The following is a 15358-nucleotide window of genomic DNA, read 5'->3' on the forward strand; positions in this document are numbered from 1 at the left end:
TGTCCGAAACAGACAGCTCAGTACATTCAGCTTGTCTACACCTCTATAAAAAACAAGCAGTGATGAAGTCAATCTCTCTTCCACTCTAAGCCAGGAGAGACTAACACACATGTCATTAATGTTAGCTCTCCGTGTACTTTTAAGGGCCAGCCATGCTGCCCTGTTCTGAGCCAACTGTAATTTTCCCAAGTCCCTCCTTGTGGCACCTGACCACACTACTGAACAGTAGTCTAGGTGCAACAAAACTAGGGCCTGTAGGACCTGCCTTGTTGATAGTGTTGTTAAGAAGGCAGAGCAGCGCTTAATTATGGACATACTTCTCCCCATCTTAGCTACTGTTGTATCAATATGCTTTGACCATGAACGTTTACAATCCAGGGGTACTCCAAGCAGTTTAGTCACCTCAACTTGCTCAATTTCCACACTATTCATTACGAGATGTAGTTGAGGTTTAGGGTTTAGTGAATGATTTGACCCAAATACAATGCTTTTAGTTTTGGAAATATTTAGGACTAGCTTATTCCTTGCCAACCATTCCGAAACTAACTGCAACTCTTTATTAAGTGTTGCAGTTATTTCAGTTGCTGTAGCAGCTGACGTGTATAGTGTTGAGTCATCCGCACACATAGACACACTGGCTTTACTCAAAGTAAAGATGGAAAAAAGTAAGGGGCCTAAACAGTTGCCCTTGGGAATTCTTGATTCTAGCCCTGTTGACTTTGTGGCTGTGGTAACTAGTGGAAACCTGCCTGAACCGGAGGGCACTTCAGCAGGGTGGAAATAAATCAGAGAGGAAGAGGCGAAGCGAGAGGATTTACTCTGCCCAAATTCTGTCCGCGTGAGATAAGCCATTTTTTGTATGGAGGTTTATGAGAGTTCCGTGAGGCTTATTTGATCTAATAGAAGTTTCTTAATGTGTAGTCTGTTACAAATGTACTGACATAAATGGATGCACGTGGCATTCTGGAAACTTTGAGAAAAACGACTTAGTTGTGCCTGTTGTTCACACGCGTATCTGCCCTCTCATTGGCTAGAATGGGCCCACCTGATCTCGCCTCCTCCCGCCTGCCTTCCATATTTGAAGACGTATTTCCATTGTTGGCGCAGTCACGCGACTATCTTGTCAATATAATAGATAATATTTTAATAAATATAGTGGGGAATCATCTGTGACCTTTGAAAGGAATGAAAAGATGTACATATATTTTCCTCTGAGGCCAACCTGCCTCCAAATGCATATCAACAATAATGTTCTATCTCTCGAAGGTTCTCATCATTTCTCACGCTCCTTGTACCTTTCCCCCCCCCCGTGACATAATCAGCCATCAAAGAAAATGCAAGCATACACGATATCTGTCTCAGATTGGATGAAGGCATTATCAGCCATTTGATCTTCTGAGGCTCATTGTCAGAAACAATATGCTGCTTTTTCCACAGTGATGGCACACACCTTTTTTTCTCATCAATATGTTCCCCATGAGAAAACTGCATGCATGACCATACTTATTATCTGCAAAGTATTGCACGTGCATGGTGAAATGCTGATTATTTGGGTTCATCAAATTGACAACCTAAAATGTGAGGTAGAAATGGAAGTGTTCAGTAAAAGTACAAATGGCTCTAGGGACATGCTGCTGATTAGGTTACATCTTTCAAATCAAATCAAATCAAATGTTATTTGTCACATACACGTGTTTAACAGATGTTATAGCGGGTGTAGCGAAATGCTTGTCAAGATTACATTTGAGGATTAGTTACTATGCCTCGGATCAAAAGCATATGCATCTGGAGATTCATAAGATACATCATTCAAATAAAAAAGAATGCCTTTGCCATTACCATAGAAATTCCATTTTTTCAGACGTTTTCCTGTACATAACTTGTTCCCAGACCCCAGACCAACTAAATGCTGACACCTAGTGGTAAGAAAATAATTACAATAACATAGCTTTTCACATAGTGGGTTCTTGTCCAATCATCTTGATAAATTTCAAAGAACTGGACAGGTGAAAACAAATTTCCAGGAGCCATCCACCCCATTGCATTCACCTGCCCTGTCCTACCAGAAATAAATGAAAGGGGATGCAGAAACGCAATGAAGCATCTTTAGGTTGATGAAATTATGATGCACAGTAAGGTCTATGCAAAAGTACAGTCATATGAATTCATGCATTGAACAATATAGACTACATATTATGTTGATCTAATCATAAAAGCAAAGCAGTGTTCATACTGCACTGTAAAGTTTATGGACTAAATGAATATCCTCTGGTACCAATTACAAAAACACAATCAGTTCTGTTTTTTAATTGAAATATAAAAGCTTTTATATCATATTATTGTGGTAAATTGTTAACTCCTGCATCTCCAGATGTAAATTATCAGGATGTATTACGTAAATACAGTATTATCACCGATTGAACAATGAATTTATACAAATCTTTGGTATTACATGATCTCTTTTAAGAAACACTCCCCTCCCTCATGATGTTCTCAACCACGTCCGCATCCCATAGCGGTAGTATCACGTCAACACAATGATCAACCTCGTTTATTATAATGGGAAACGCGCATTTTTCTCAACTAAGCCTCAGAAAATCTGTGTTGTGTAACTTGCTACTTCATATACTGCAACCGCATCTAAGATAAAATCGCTGTCCAAACTGCGGTAAGCCTAAATGTTGTATGATTTGGGTAGCTAGCCAGCTACCAGCTAGCCTGTTTATGTGGTAATGTTAGGCCGCAGTCTTTTGTATTTCGTCGAGCATGCATTTGGCGTCTTGGCGGAAAATACACGTTTTATTGGGTGCACGCTACGATAAGATGCATTATACTTTTAAAATATATTCATGGCCTGTCACTTCATAATGATGCAACTATCTGTTTTGGATGTCAGCTTCCGCAAAAGTTGTTGGTTTTTCCTCAGTAAATGTGGTTAGTTGATGCCAATACAATTCAGCAAACTTGTTTAACTAGTTAGTTAGCTGCATTGGGGAGGAGCACATGGAATCAACTAGCTATTTACATACAAAATCCAAAACATGCATCGCAATAGCTGCCAACTACAAAAATATTTGTTTAGCTACAGTTGATGTCGGAAGTTTACATACACTTAGGTTGGAGTCATGAAAACTCGTTTTTCAATCACTCCACACATTTCATGTTAACAAACTATAGTTTTGGCAAGTCGGTTAGGACATCTCCTTTGTGCATGACACAAGTAATTTTTCCGACAATTGTTTACAGACAGATTATTTCACTGTATCACAATTCCAATGGGGTCAGAAGTTTACATACACTAAATTGACTGTGCCTTTAAACAGCTTGGAAAATTCCAGAAAATTATGTCATGGCTTTAGAAGCTTCTGATAGGCTAATTGACATCATTTGAGTCAATTGGAGGTGTACCTGTGGATGTATTTCAAGGCCTACCTTCAAACTCAGTGCCTCTTTGCTTGACATCATGGGAAAATCTAAAGAAATCAGCCAAGACCTCAGAAAAACAATTGTAGACCTCCACAAGTCTGGTTCATCCTTGGGAGCAATTTCCAAACGCCTGAAGGTACCACGTTCATCTGTACAGACAATAGTACGCAAGTATAAACACCATGGGACCACGCAGCCGTCATACCGCTCAGGAAGGAGACGTGTTCTGTCTCCTAGAGATGAACGTACTTTGGTGCGAAAAGTGCAAATCAATCCCAGATCAACAGCAAAGGACCTTGTGAAGATGCTGGAGGAAACAGGTACAAAAGTATCTATATCCACAGTAAAACAAGTCCTATATCGACATAACCTGAAAGGCTCCTCAGCAAGGAAGAAGCCACTGCTCCAAAACCGCCATAAAAAAGCCAGACTACGGTTTGCAACTGCACATGGGGACAAAGATCATACTTTTTGGAGAAATTACCTCTGGTCTGATGAAACAAAAATAGAACTGTTTGGCAATAATGACCATCATTATGTTTGGAGGAAAAAGCGGTGGCTTGCAAGACGAAGAACACCATCCCAACCGTGAAGCACGGGGGTGGCAGCATCATGCTGTGGGGGTGCTTTGCTGCAGGAGGGACTGGTGCACTTCACAAAATAGATGGCATCATGAGGAAGGAAAATTATGTGGATATATTGAAGCAACATCTCAAGACATCAGTCAGGAAGTTAAAGCTTGGTCGCAAATGGGTCTTCCAAATGGACAATGACCACAAGCATACTTCCAAAGTTGTGGTAAATGGCTTAAGGACAACAAAGTCAAGGTATTGGAGTGGCCATCACAAAGCCCTGACCTCAATCCTATAGAACATTTGTGGGTAGAACTGAGAACGTGTGTGCGAGCAAGGAGGCCTACAAACCTGACTCCGTTACACCAGCTCTGTCTGGAGGAATGGGCCAAAATTCACCCAACTTATTGTGGGAAGCTTGTGGAAGGCTACCTGAAACGTTTGACCCAAGTTAAACAATTTAAAGGCAATGCTACCAAATACTAATACTTCTGACCCACTGGGAATGTGATAAAATAAATACTAAATACTACTATTATTCTGACATTTCACATTCTTAAAATAAAGTGGTGATCCTAACTGACTTAAGACAGGGCATTTTTTACTAGGATTAAATGTCAGGAATTGTGAAAAACTGAGTTTAAATGTATTTGGCTAAGGTGTATGTAAACTTCCGACTTCAACTGTATCTGTAGTGTAGCTTGTCTTATAGGAGATGCATGGGTTAGCAGATATTTCAAGACTTGTATAGTATTTTGGTCACATTGTACTCAGGTTGGCATGAATACATTTTTAATATAAATTTCTAAAGGAGATATTGTTTCTGTCACTGTGACATTCATTCATGATCTGTCACTGTACATGTTTTGGTTAATAGTGTCATATATAAACATGATCTGTTATTTGAGTATTATAAATGCATAATAACCTTTATGATTGAAATCTGGATTGACTACTGTCCATGTCATCACCAGGTTGCAGTATATCATAGGTTTAGATGACCACAACTTTTGAGCCTATAGAACTAAGAAAATTAACCAACTTTTCTAATCATCAGGGTGATTTTCTACAGTGTGATCAGCTCAGAGAAAGAGGAGCACTCAGACAAACTTAAACACACAAGACAAAGAGAAACGTTGGAGTCTCTGCGATGGCAGGAGGACGAAGAGGGGCGAACCGCACTGCTTACTGCAGGTCTCCACTGAGCAGTGAGCCAGGCTCGGTCGGCAACGGCAACCACTCTACCAGCTCCCCAGTCACAGGGGTGCGCTCTCGGACAAGGTGAGAGGACAAGGGCATAGTATGGGGTGTCTGGGTTCTGCATAGTGCACTGTGATATGTTGTTGTAAGAGTGATTTGTTTATGTTGCATAGTGAAAGGAAAGGGGATACCTAGTCAGTTGTAGAACTGAATGCATTCAACTGAAATGTGTCTTCCTCATTTAACCCAGCCCCTCTGAATGAGAGAGGTGCGGAGGGCTGCCTTAATCAACATCCACGTCTTCGGCGCCCTGGGAACAGTGGGTTAACTGCCTTCCTCAGGGGCAGAACGACATATTTTTACCTTGTCAGCTCTGGGATTCGATCCAGCAACCTTTCGGTTACTGGCCAAATGCTCCTACCCGCCAGGCTACCTGCCGCCCCAGTGTGTAGGCCTATACCACAGTCCTGTTGTTATGGAGGGTGATAATAGTTATAGGCTATAGAGTCTTTAGATATGAACCTGTATTAACACAAAGTATTTTTGAAAGCCCTTGATCATGTGTGTTCTAGGAACTGCTCAGGAACGGGCATCTCCAGCCCCCCCTTGGCAGCCCATACGGTGGTCCCTCTGAAGCACTGCAAGATCCCAGAGTTATCCATGGACAGGAATGTGCTGTTCGAGCTGCACCTGTTCTTCTGCCACCTCATCGCCCTCTTTGTCCACTATGTCAACATCTACAAGACTGTGTGGTGGTACCCCCCCTCACATCCCCCCTCACACACCTCGCTGGTGAGTCCCCCCACTCTGACTCTCACTGACTGATGATGTTATCTGACTGTTGCTGTTAGCTGTCTGTAATCTGTCTGTTAGGGTTTGTTTGTGGCTCACTTTGGGAGGTGATTGGCTTGTGTATGGGTTTGTTTGGTTGTGTGTTTGGTGTCTTCATTACCATTATGTGTGGGTTTGTTTGGTTGTGTGGTGACTTCATTACCATTGTGTGAGGGTTTGATTGTATTTGACCACATATTAGTGGCAATAGTATCAGGTTTGATAATGTTACTGCAGATTTGATAAATGATTGACAATGTCCCGTTTAGGAGGAGGTCCGGGTGTGCATATTTGCAGTGTCCATTCTTTGTACTTTGACATCTGACAAATTACATCGGAAAAGGGATTCCTTTCCAAATGTTGTCACTATACTGTTATAAATTATGTCACTTCTCATGGCATGCTAACTTAGTTTCCAGTAAGTAATACAACATCATAATAAAATGTTTTGTCTGATGCAGAACTTCCACCTCATCGACTATAACATGCTGGTGTTCACAGTCATCATACTGGCTCGTAGGCTGATTGCAGCGATTGTAAAAGAGGTAGGAATTCACACCGCTTGGCAAGTTTTATATTATAGATTTGTTATAAACAATTCAACAATGTGCATCTCTTTAATAATGCAATTGTTATTCTGTGATATTTGTCAATGTATGTTTTTTTCCGGCACCTCTATCTGTTTCTGTTTTTCTCAAACCGCTCAGGTCTGTTTCTGTCCCTCAGGTGAATAATACCTTATTGGCATAACAAACATCATGTCTGTCTGACCCTGCCTCTCTCTCTCGGCCTCTCCAGGCGTCCCAGAGTGGGAAGCTCTCGTTCCCTCACTCCATCTTCCTAGTGATGGCACGGTTCGCTGTGCTCACACTGACGGGCTGGAGTCTGTGTCGCTCCCTCATATACCTCTTCAGGACCTACTCTGTCCTCAGCCTCCTCTTCCTCTGTTACCCGTGAGTATGGACCAGCCGTCAGGCCTCAATATCACAACCATTCAAGCCAGACTTCACAATGACACAGAGACAGTTATACATAGCGTACTACCTGCCAAACCACGTCACTAGTATCGACCTTCACTAGAGCTCAGAGCACTCATCACAGTACCGACTCAATTCAAGATTTGATTCCTATGATCTGAATAGACACAAATATACCCCTGTCAGTTTGGAATAGTTTGGGACCTGAAACCTCTGAAATCCCCTGTTTCCATAGGTTCGGTATGTACATTCCCTTTTTCCGGTTGAACTGCGACTTCCGCCGGGTGGGGCCACTCTCACCCATCACCAGCATCGGGTCGAAGGAGGTGGGCAGCGTGGGGCGCGGGCGGGACTACCTGACGGTGCTGAAAGAGACGTGGAAGCAGCATACCAGCCAACTGTATGGGGTCCAGGCCATGCCCACACATGCCTGCTGCCTCTCCCCAGACCTAATCCGTAAGGAGGTGGAGTACCTGAAGATGGACTTCAACTGGAGGATGAAGGAGGTGCTGGTCAGCTCCATGCTCAGTGCCTACTACGTGGCCTTCGTACCTGTATGGTTTGTTAAGGTGAGTAAATATAACTGACTTCCACTGTTATAACTGAGGAGTGTTATGTATGTTGCAGGATGCACTAGTCCAATTCTCTATGAAGTAGGGTGCTGTGATGACTGAGATTTGAGAAATTAGGGTCTACTGTCAGAGCTGTTTGTTTGTTTTGCCTCATAGGGCAGCATTGTTATATATCGCCAACTAGATATGTCAACATCATCAGATAGAATAGTTGCATTTCTTAATGCCTGCAGTTGTAATGTACTATATGTCTGAGGTGCTGTGTTTTTCTATCTTCGGATTCTGGTTGTGTGCTGGTCCTCTGAAGAGCACACAGTACGTGGACAAGCGCTGGTCCTGTGAGCTCTTCATCCTGGTGTCTGTCAGTACCTCAGTCATCCTCATGAGACACCTGCTGCCCCCGCGCTATTGTGACCTGCTCCACAAGGCTGCAGCACACCTGGGCTGCTGGCACAAAGTAGACCCTTCTCTCTGCTCCAATGTCCTGCAGCACATGTACGTACCACTAGTAAGGAGGCGTCACGGCCTGAGGAGCACTGATGATATCATTGAGGTTTTGGGAGGGATTATAACACTAATTACTCTAGTAATAACATGTTGTTAATTGTTGTATATTACTACAGTTATTACAGTGCTATGACACCGGTATAACAACTGAATATAAATCATTAATCTGGTATTTGAACCCTTTCTCTCCTACAGATGGACGGAGGAGTACATGTGGCCCCAGGGTGTCCTGGTCAAACACAATAAGAATGTTTACAAGGCCATGGGGCACTACAATGTGGCTGTCCCCTCAGACGTCTCCCACTATCGCTTCTATGTAAGTAACACCAACTGCAAGACTGTTGTTGTTTGAGCCTCAGGCAGCCACAGCTAAAGGGCTGGTTGTACTTCCAGAGATTGTTTGTTCAATAACAACATGCCTCCTCTTTTTTTTCTTCTATTTTTATCCTTTAGTTTTTCTTCAACAAGCCCTTACGAATATTGAACATCCTCATCATCTTGGAAGGTGCTATGATATTCTACCAGCTCTACTCGTTGATATGCTCAGAAAAGTGGCATCAGACGATATCCTTGGCTTTAATTCTCTTTAGCAACTACTACGCCTTCTTCAAGCTTCTCAGAGACAGAATAGTCTTAGGCAAGGCCTACTCATACTCAATCAGCTCATCCGACCAGAAGATAAGTTAAAGACAAGTTATTGTTGGTAATTTATCATGGAACAAGAAAAACATGCACGAAAGTGTCATTGTTGTTTTTGTTCTGATCTGCCATAATAAAAAATATAAATATTTTTGTATTCCTTTCAAGGTTGTGCCTGTGATTTTTTTTGTAGTTGAACTCTTGAGTTGACCATGCTATGTGGTGTCTCCGTTATGTTTGTTTTGTTTCCACTAGAGGGCTCTATACCACTCCCTACAACTGTTAACTATATTGACATCTGTTGGTGAAAATAAGTAATTTTTTCAATATAGATATTAGAAATGCAGCATTTCAATATATTCAAGGAGTGAATGATTAACAAAAAAAGTGTCAGTATATAGTGTATATATAGCTAGGTTGTGTTGCTCATTATTTTATTAAAATGTGACTTCGCAGAAGACATTGCTCCCTAAACCTGCTAATAACTTAATTCAAAAATTGTACAATTTCTTCATGGGCCTCAACTCTCTACAGGCTGGTGACATTTTTCTGAAGAGAGTATTGGTATTTTTCCAAGGGTATCTTGTGAAATAATGTTCAATTCACCCCTTTTTCTTGGCAAGCAGGTCTATCTGACTGAGTCACATTGAATGCACTGGAGCATCCTTCAACAACCATCCCATAGGACCTCAATTACCTGTCTTGCACTCTCCATTCAGGGCTTGACCACTCAGACTTGTGAAACCCTTAGAACAGGGTTCTTCAATTCCGGTCCTGGAGGGCCGAAACACCTCTGTTTTTCATCCTCTCCTTCTAATCGGGCTAATTCAGACCTGGGACACCAGGTGAGTGCAATTAACTACCAGCTATAAATAAAAAACAGAAGTGTTTCGGCCCTCCAGGACCGGAATTGAAGAACCCCTGCCTTAGAATAATGTGACAATGGGTGGATTTGATTATGCTGAGCCGCACGGCACCGGTCTATGGCCCGTGACGTGAACGGGCAAAAGTGGTGAGGAAGAAGCACCCTTCTCAAATCGAACAGTAATCTGCGCTGCCGGCCATGTCAACAAGGCAGCATGGTACATCGTCCAGAAACATTCAACATCTCTTTTCTATAAACTAGTTTTCATTGGGAAGCCAGATAAAGCGTTTTTATCAAACGCAATCAGTTTTGCATGTGAAAACTTAATCCTACTCATTACTCCACGTGCTTAATTATGTCACTTTTTGAGACGACTTCACCATGGGCTTTGAAAGGGGCACCTGGCTCACGCCGGGAGGCAGCCTAGTTCCGAATGCAATCAACTTTCAACCGGTGCAAAACACGCCTACCTGGGCGCCTGGGTCAAAACTAACAGAATCCCCTCAATTATAGTGTATGTTCCCACTCATTGGATCCCATTCCAATGGGGGAAAATGTAGTATCTGGCCCTTTTAAAAGCTGCAAAATGTTTATTTTTGGGCAACCCCACCAAATTCACAAATCAATTTTGATTATAGATCTGTTATCATTGAAAACAAATCTAAGAAATGGTAGATCTATGTGTACTATTTCTATGCTTCCCGTCTTTAACTTTCGGTTTTGTACACCAGCTTCAAACAGATGAAAATACTATATTTTTGGTTTTCGAAAATATATTTCTCAGTTTAGATGGTACAATGATTCTCTACACTTCTTGCTTGTTTTGTTACATAACCTGATATTAGGCAAAATATTAGAATTTGTGCACATTTTACATTTTAGTCATTTAGCAGACGCTCTTATAGTTAGTGAGTGCATACACATTTTGTTCTTCCATATTGGCCCCCGTGGGAAACGAACCCACAACCCTGGCGTTGCAAGCGCCATGCTCTACCAACTGAGCTACAGGGGACCTTTTAAAGGTACCATCTAGACCGCTGTGAAATATATTTTTTAATAACCAGAAATATTATTTTAAGCTGTTTGAAGCTGGTGTACAAAGCCGAAAGTAAACTAAATTTACAAACGGGAAGCATAGAAATAGCGCACATAGAACAGTTCTACCCCTTCTTAGTCTTAAGAATGACATATCTATAAATTAGATTTCTATGTGAATTTGGTCGGGAAGTCCAAAAAGTTATATATTGCAACTTTAAGTGCAGGATAAAGACAGCTCTGTGGTTGGTCAGTGCGCTCCAAGTGCCACACTTGGGATTGTATACTGAACAAAAATATAAATGCAACATGTAAAGTGTTGGTCCCATGTTTCATGAGCTGAAATAAAAGATCCCAGAAATTTTCCATACGCACCAAAAGCTTATTTCTCTCAAATTGTGTGCACAAATTCGTTTACATTCCTGTTAGTGAGCATTTCTCCTTTGCCAAGATAATCCGTCCACCTGACAGGTGTGGCATATCAAGAAGCTGATTAAAAAGCATGATCATTACACAGGTGCACCTTGTGCTGGGGACAATAAAAGGCCATTCTGAAATGTGCAGTTTTGGCACACTACACAATGCCACAGTAATTAGCATGCTGACTCTAGGAATGTCCACCAGAGCTGTTGCCAGATAATTGAATGTTCATTTCTCTACCATAAGCCGCCTCCAACGTCGTTTTAGAGAATTTGGCAGTACGTCCAACCGGCCTCACTACCGCAGACCTCGTGTAACCACTCCAGCCCAGGACCTCCACATCCGGCTTCTTCACCTGCGGGATCATCTGTGACCGACCACCCGGACAGCTGATGAAAGTGAGGACTATTTCTGTCTGTAATAAATGCGTTTTGTGGGGGAAAACTCATTCTGATTGGCTGGGCCTGGCTCCCCAGTAGGTGGGCCTATGCCCTCCCAGGCTGCGTCCCTGCCCAGTCATGTGAAATACATAGAATATGGCCTAATGAATTTATTTCGATTGACTGATTTCCTTATATGAACTGTAACTCAGTAAAGTCGTTGAAATTGTTGCATGTTGTGTTTATATTTTTGTTCAGTATATTTAGGGTTTTCTATGAGGTTCTTGGACACAAGACTCGTGTAGTTTTTTCCAAATTAGACACCCTCAACCTTAATGAGAAACATTTTATAGGGAAAAGTGACGAGGTGTTCATTCAGCAGATTTTTCGTGCGTTTTACATTCGGTAAGTGATCTATTGTCTTCCGATAGACAAATTCATTTGTTCATGTCATTGACATGGTTTACTGCAAATTTAGATTTTTATTGATTTATATTATGCACTTATTTTTCTTACTTGTAGTTTACAATATTGCGAGTGAATTACAGTGCCTTGCAAAAGTAACCATGAATACTCGAGGCTGTAATCGCTGCCAATGGTGCTTCAACAAAGTACTGAGTAAAGGGTCTGAATACTTATGTAAATGTGATATTCCAATTTGCATACCACCCCAACAGAGTCACAGATTATGCAATCTCTATTGCACTCCACACTGCCATTTCCCACCTGTACAAAAGGAACACCTACGTGAGAATGCTATTCATTGACTACAGCTCAGCGTTCAACACCATAGTGCCCTCAAAGCTCATCACTAAGCTAAGGACCCTGGGACTAAACACCTCCCTCTGCAACTGGATCCTGGACTTCCTGACGGGCCGCCCCCAGGTGGTAAGGGTAGGTAACAACACATCTGCCACGCTGATCCTCAACACGGGGGCCCCTCAGGGGTGCGTGCTCAGTCCCCTCCTGTACTCCTTAAGGCTTCTTAACAGCTTCTACCCCCAAGCCATAAGACTCCTGAACATCTAATCAAATGGCTACCCGGACAATTTGCATTCCCCCCCACCCCCTCTTGCTGCTACTCTCTGTTTATTATCTATGCATAGTGACTTTACCTCTACACACATGTACACTACCGTTCAAAAGTTTGAGGTCACTTAGAAATGTCCTTGTTTTTAAAAGAAAATCACCTTTTTTGTCCATTAAAATAACATCAAATTGATCAGAAATACAGTGTAGACACAGTTAATGTTGTAAATGGCTATTGTAGCAGGAAACGGCTGATTTTTTTATGGAATATCTGCATATAATCAGTCCTGTGTTCCAATGGTACGTTGTGTTTGCTAATCCAAGTTTAGCATTTTAAAAGGCTAATTGATCATTAGAAAAACCTTTTGCAATTATGTTAGCAAAGTTGAAAAATGTTGTGCTGATTAAAGAAGCAATAAAACTGCCCTTCTTGAGACTAGTTGAGTATCTGGAGCATCAGCAATTGTGGGTTCGATTACATGCTCAAAATGGCCAGAAACAAATCACTTTCTTCTGAAACTTGTCAGTCTATTCTTGTTCTGAGAAATGAAGGCTATTCCATGCGAGAAATTGCCAAGAAACTGAAGATCTCGTACAATGCTGTGTACTACTCCCTTCACAGAACAGCACAAACTGTCTCTAACCAGAATAGAAAGAGGAGTGGGAGGCCCCGGTGCACAACTGAGCAAGAGAACAAATACATTAGAGTGTCTAGTTTGAGAAACAGACGCCTCACAGGTCCTCAACTGGCAGCTTCATTAAATAGTACCTGCAAAACACCAGTCTCAACATCAACAGTGAAGAGGCGACTCTGGGATGCTGACCTTCTAGGCAGAGTTGCAAAGAAAAAGCCATATCTTAGACTGGCCAATAAAAAGACAGTGGAAAAAACACTGGACAGCGGAAGATTGGAAAAAAGTGGTATGGACAGACGACTCGAAGTTTGAGGTGTTCGGATCACAAAGAAGAACATTTGTGAGACGCAGACCAAATGAAAAGATGCTGGAGGAGTGCTTGATGCCATCTGGGGGTGCTTTGGTGGTGGTAAAGTGGGAGATTTGTACAGGGTAAAAGGGATCTTGAAGAACGAAGGCTATCACTCCATTTTGCAACGCCATGCCATACCCTGTGGACGGCGCTTGATTGGACCGAATTTCCTCCTGCATCAGGACAATGACCCAAAGCACAGCTCCAAACTATGCAATAACTATTTAGGGAAGAAGCAGTCATCTGGTATTCTGTCTATAATGGAGTGGCCAGCACAGTCACCGGATCTCAACCCTATTGAGCTGTTGTTGGAGCAGCTTGATCGTATGGTACGTAAGAAGTGCCCATCAAGCCAATCCAATTTGTGGTAGGTGCTCCAGGAAGCATGGGGTGAAATCTCTTCAGATTTCCTCAACAAATTGACAACTAGAATGCCAAAGGTCTGCAAGGCTGTAATTGCTGCAAATGGAGGATTCTTTGACGAAAGCAAAGTCTGAAGGAGACAATTATTATTTCAATTAAAAATCATTATTTCTAACCTTGTCAATGACTACATTTCCTATTCATTTTTCTATATTTCCTATTCAAACTCATTTCATGTATGTTTTCATGGAAAACAAGGACATTTCTAAGTGACCCCAAACTTTTGAACGGTAGTATACATGTTACCTCAATTACCTTGACTAACCTGTACCCCCACACATTGACTCTGTACCGGTACCCCCTGTATATAGCCTCAATACTGTTATTTTACTGCTGCTCTTTAATTATTTGTTATTTTTCTATTTTGCATATCTTTTTTTATTTGTAGTGATCTATTTTTTACTTAACACTTATTTTTCTTAAAACTTCATTGTTGGTTAAGGGCTTGTAAGTAAGCATTTCACTGTAAGGTCTACCACACCTGTTGTAGTATTTTGTGACAAATCAATTTCGATTTGATTTGATTTCTTTCTGTTTAAAAAAAAATGTTATTAGCAAAAATGTATAAAAACCTGTTTTTGCTTTGTCATTATGGGTTATTGTGTATAGATTGATGAGGGGGAAAAACTATTTCATCCATTTTAGAATAAGGCTGTAAAGTAACAAAATGTGGAAAAAGTAAAGGGGTCTGAATACTTTCCGAATGCACTGTATATATAATCATTACACATGCATGATTATCCACAGGTTCTCAGCTACAGAAGTTGAAAGACTTGTTTGCAATCTGTTGTCAGACCAATTACAAGGAAATTATGCATTCTAAAAATTCCTCTCAGTGGAACTGTTTCACACAAGCCTGTTGTACAGGGACAGGCATTCTAAAATTAAGCCTCACCATTGGACGTTTTTCACACAAGCCTATATTATTACCTGGATGTGTGACCTTGTTCACCTTGAAAATGTAAAAAGCTAGTCAAAATTATGAATATTTGAGAATATTGCTAAAGCTCTGGTGGGGGTATTAGGTTATGTACATTCACCCTGGCAGCCATCCAGCCATGAATCTCCTGCCGTTAACCCCTTTGTTGTTTTCCAGAGGATTGTGTGTCAGTGACACGAGGCTACTTCAATGGAGCAGCCTACATTGACTTGCAGAATTCAAGATACAGCAAGTACTACCTTTTAAAATTAGAGAATTACATTGATTTGACATTTAGCAAGTCTACCAAGTAAAATGTATGTTGGTTGGTGGTTCACTCATTACTGATTTTACATTGTCCTAGCTTACAATCCATAGAGAAACTGTTATGATTATACTTTTACATACAGTACATTTACTTAGCTCACACCATGTTCATCCTCCAAGCCCTCTCCAGTCCTGTCAGGGAAGGGAAGCACTAGCTCCTGACTTCCTACCTTTGTTGTTGTTACAGGACGTCCTGAAGCTTAGGCAAAGTCCACTCATTTTACCCAGAGGTCTTCACACTGACAAGCC

The 15358-nt window shown here is 41.5% G+C and overlaps 1 protein-coding gene across 1 annotated transcript; it reads left to right on the plus strand.

Annotated features, from left to right (window-relative positions):
* The first annotated feature begins 2499 nt into the window (after positions 1–2499).
* On the plus strand, positions 2500–8891 carry LOC311145487 (transmembrane protein 39B). The gene is made up of 9 exons (XM_084181739.1): positions 2500–2668; positions 5056–5279; positions 5771–5990; positions 6491–6574; positions 6828–6982; positions 7242–7575; positions 7886–8073; positions 8281–8401; positions 8539–8891. Exons 2-9 carry the CDS (start codon positions 5149–5151, stop codon positions 8770–8772), a joined length of 1467 nt encoding a protein of 488 aa, XP_084037865.1. The 5' UTR covers positions 2500–2668; positions 5056–5148; the 3' UTR covers positions 8773–8891.
* Positions 8892–15358: the final 6467 nt, after the last annotated feature.

The sequence above is a fragment of the Coregonus lavaretus genome (genome assembly GCF_964263955.1).
Source record: "Coregonus lavaretus genome assembly, chromosome: 18".
In the NCBI taxonomy this organism is placed as follows: domain Eukaryota; kingdom Metazoa; phylum Chordata; class Actinopteri; order Salmoniformes; family Salmonidae; genus Coregonus; species Coregonus lavaretus.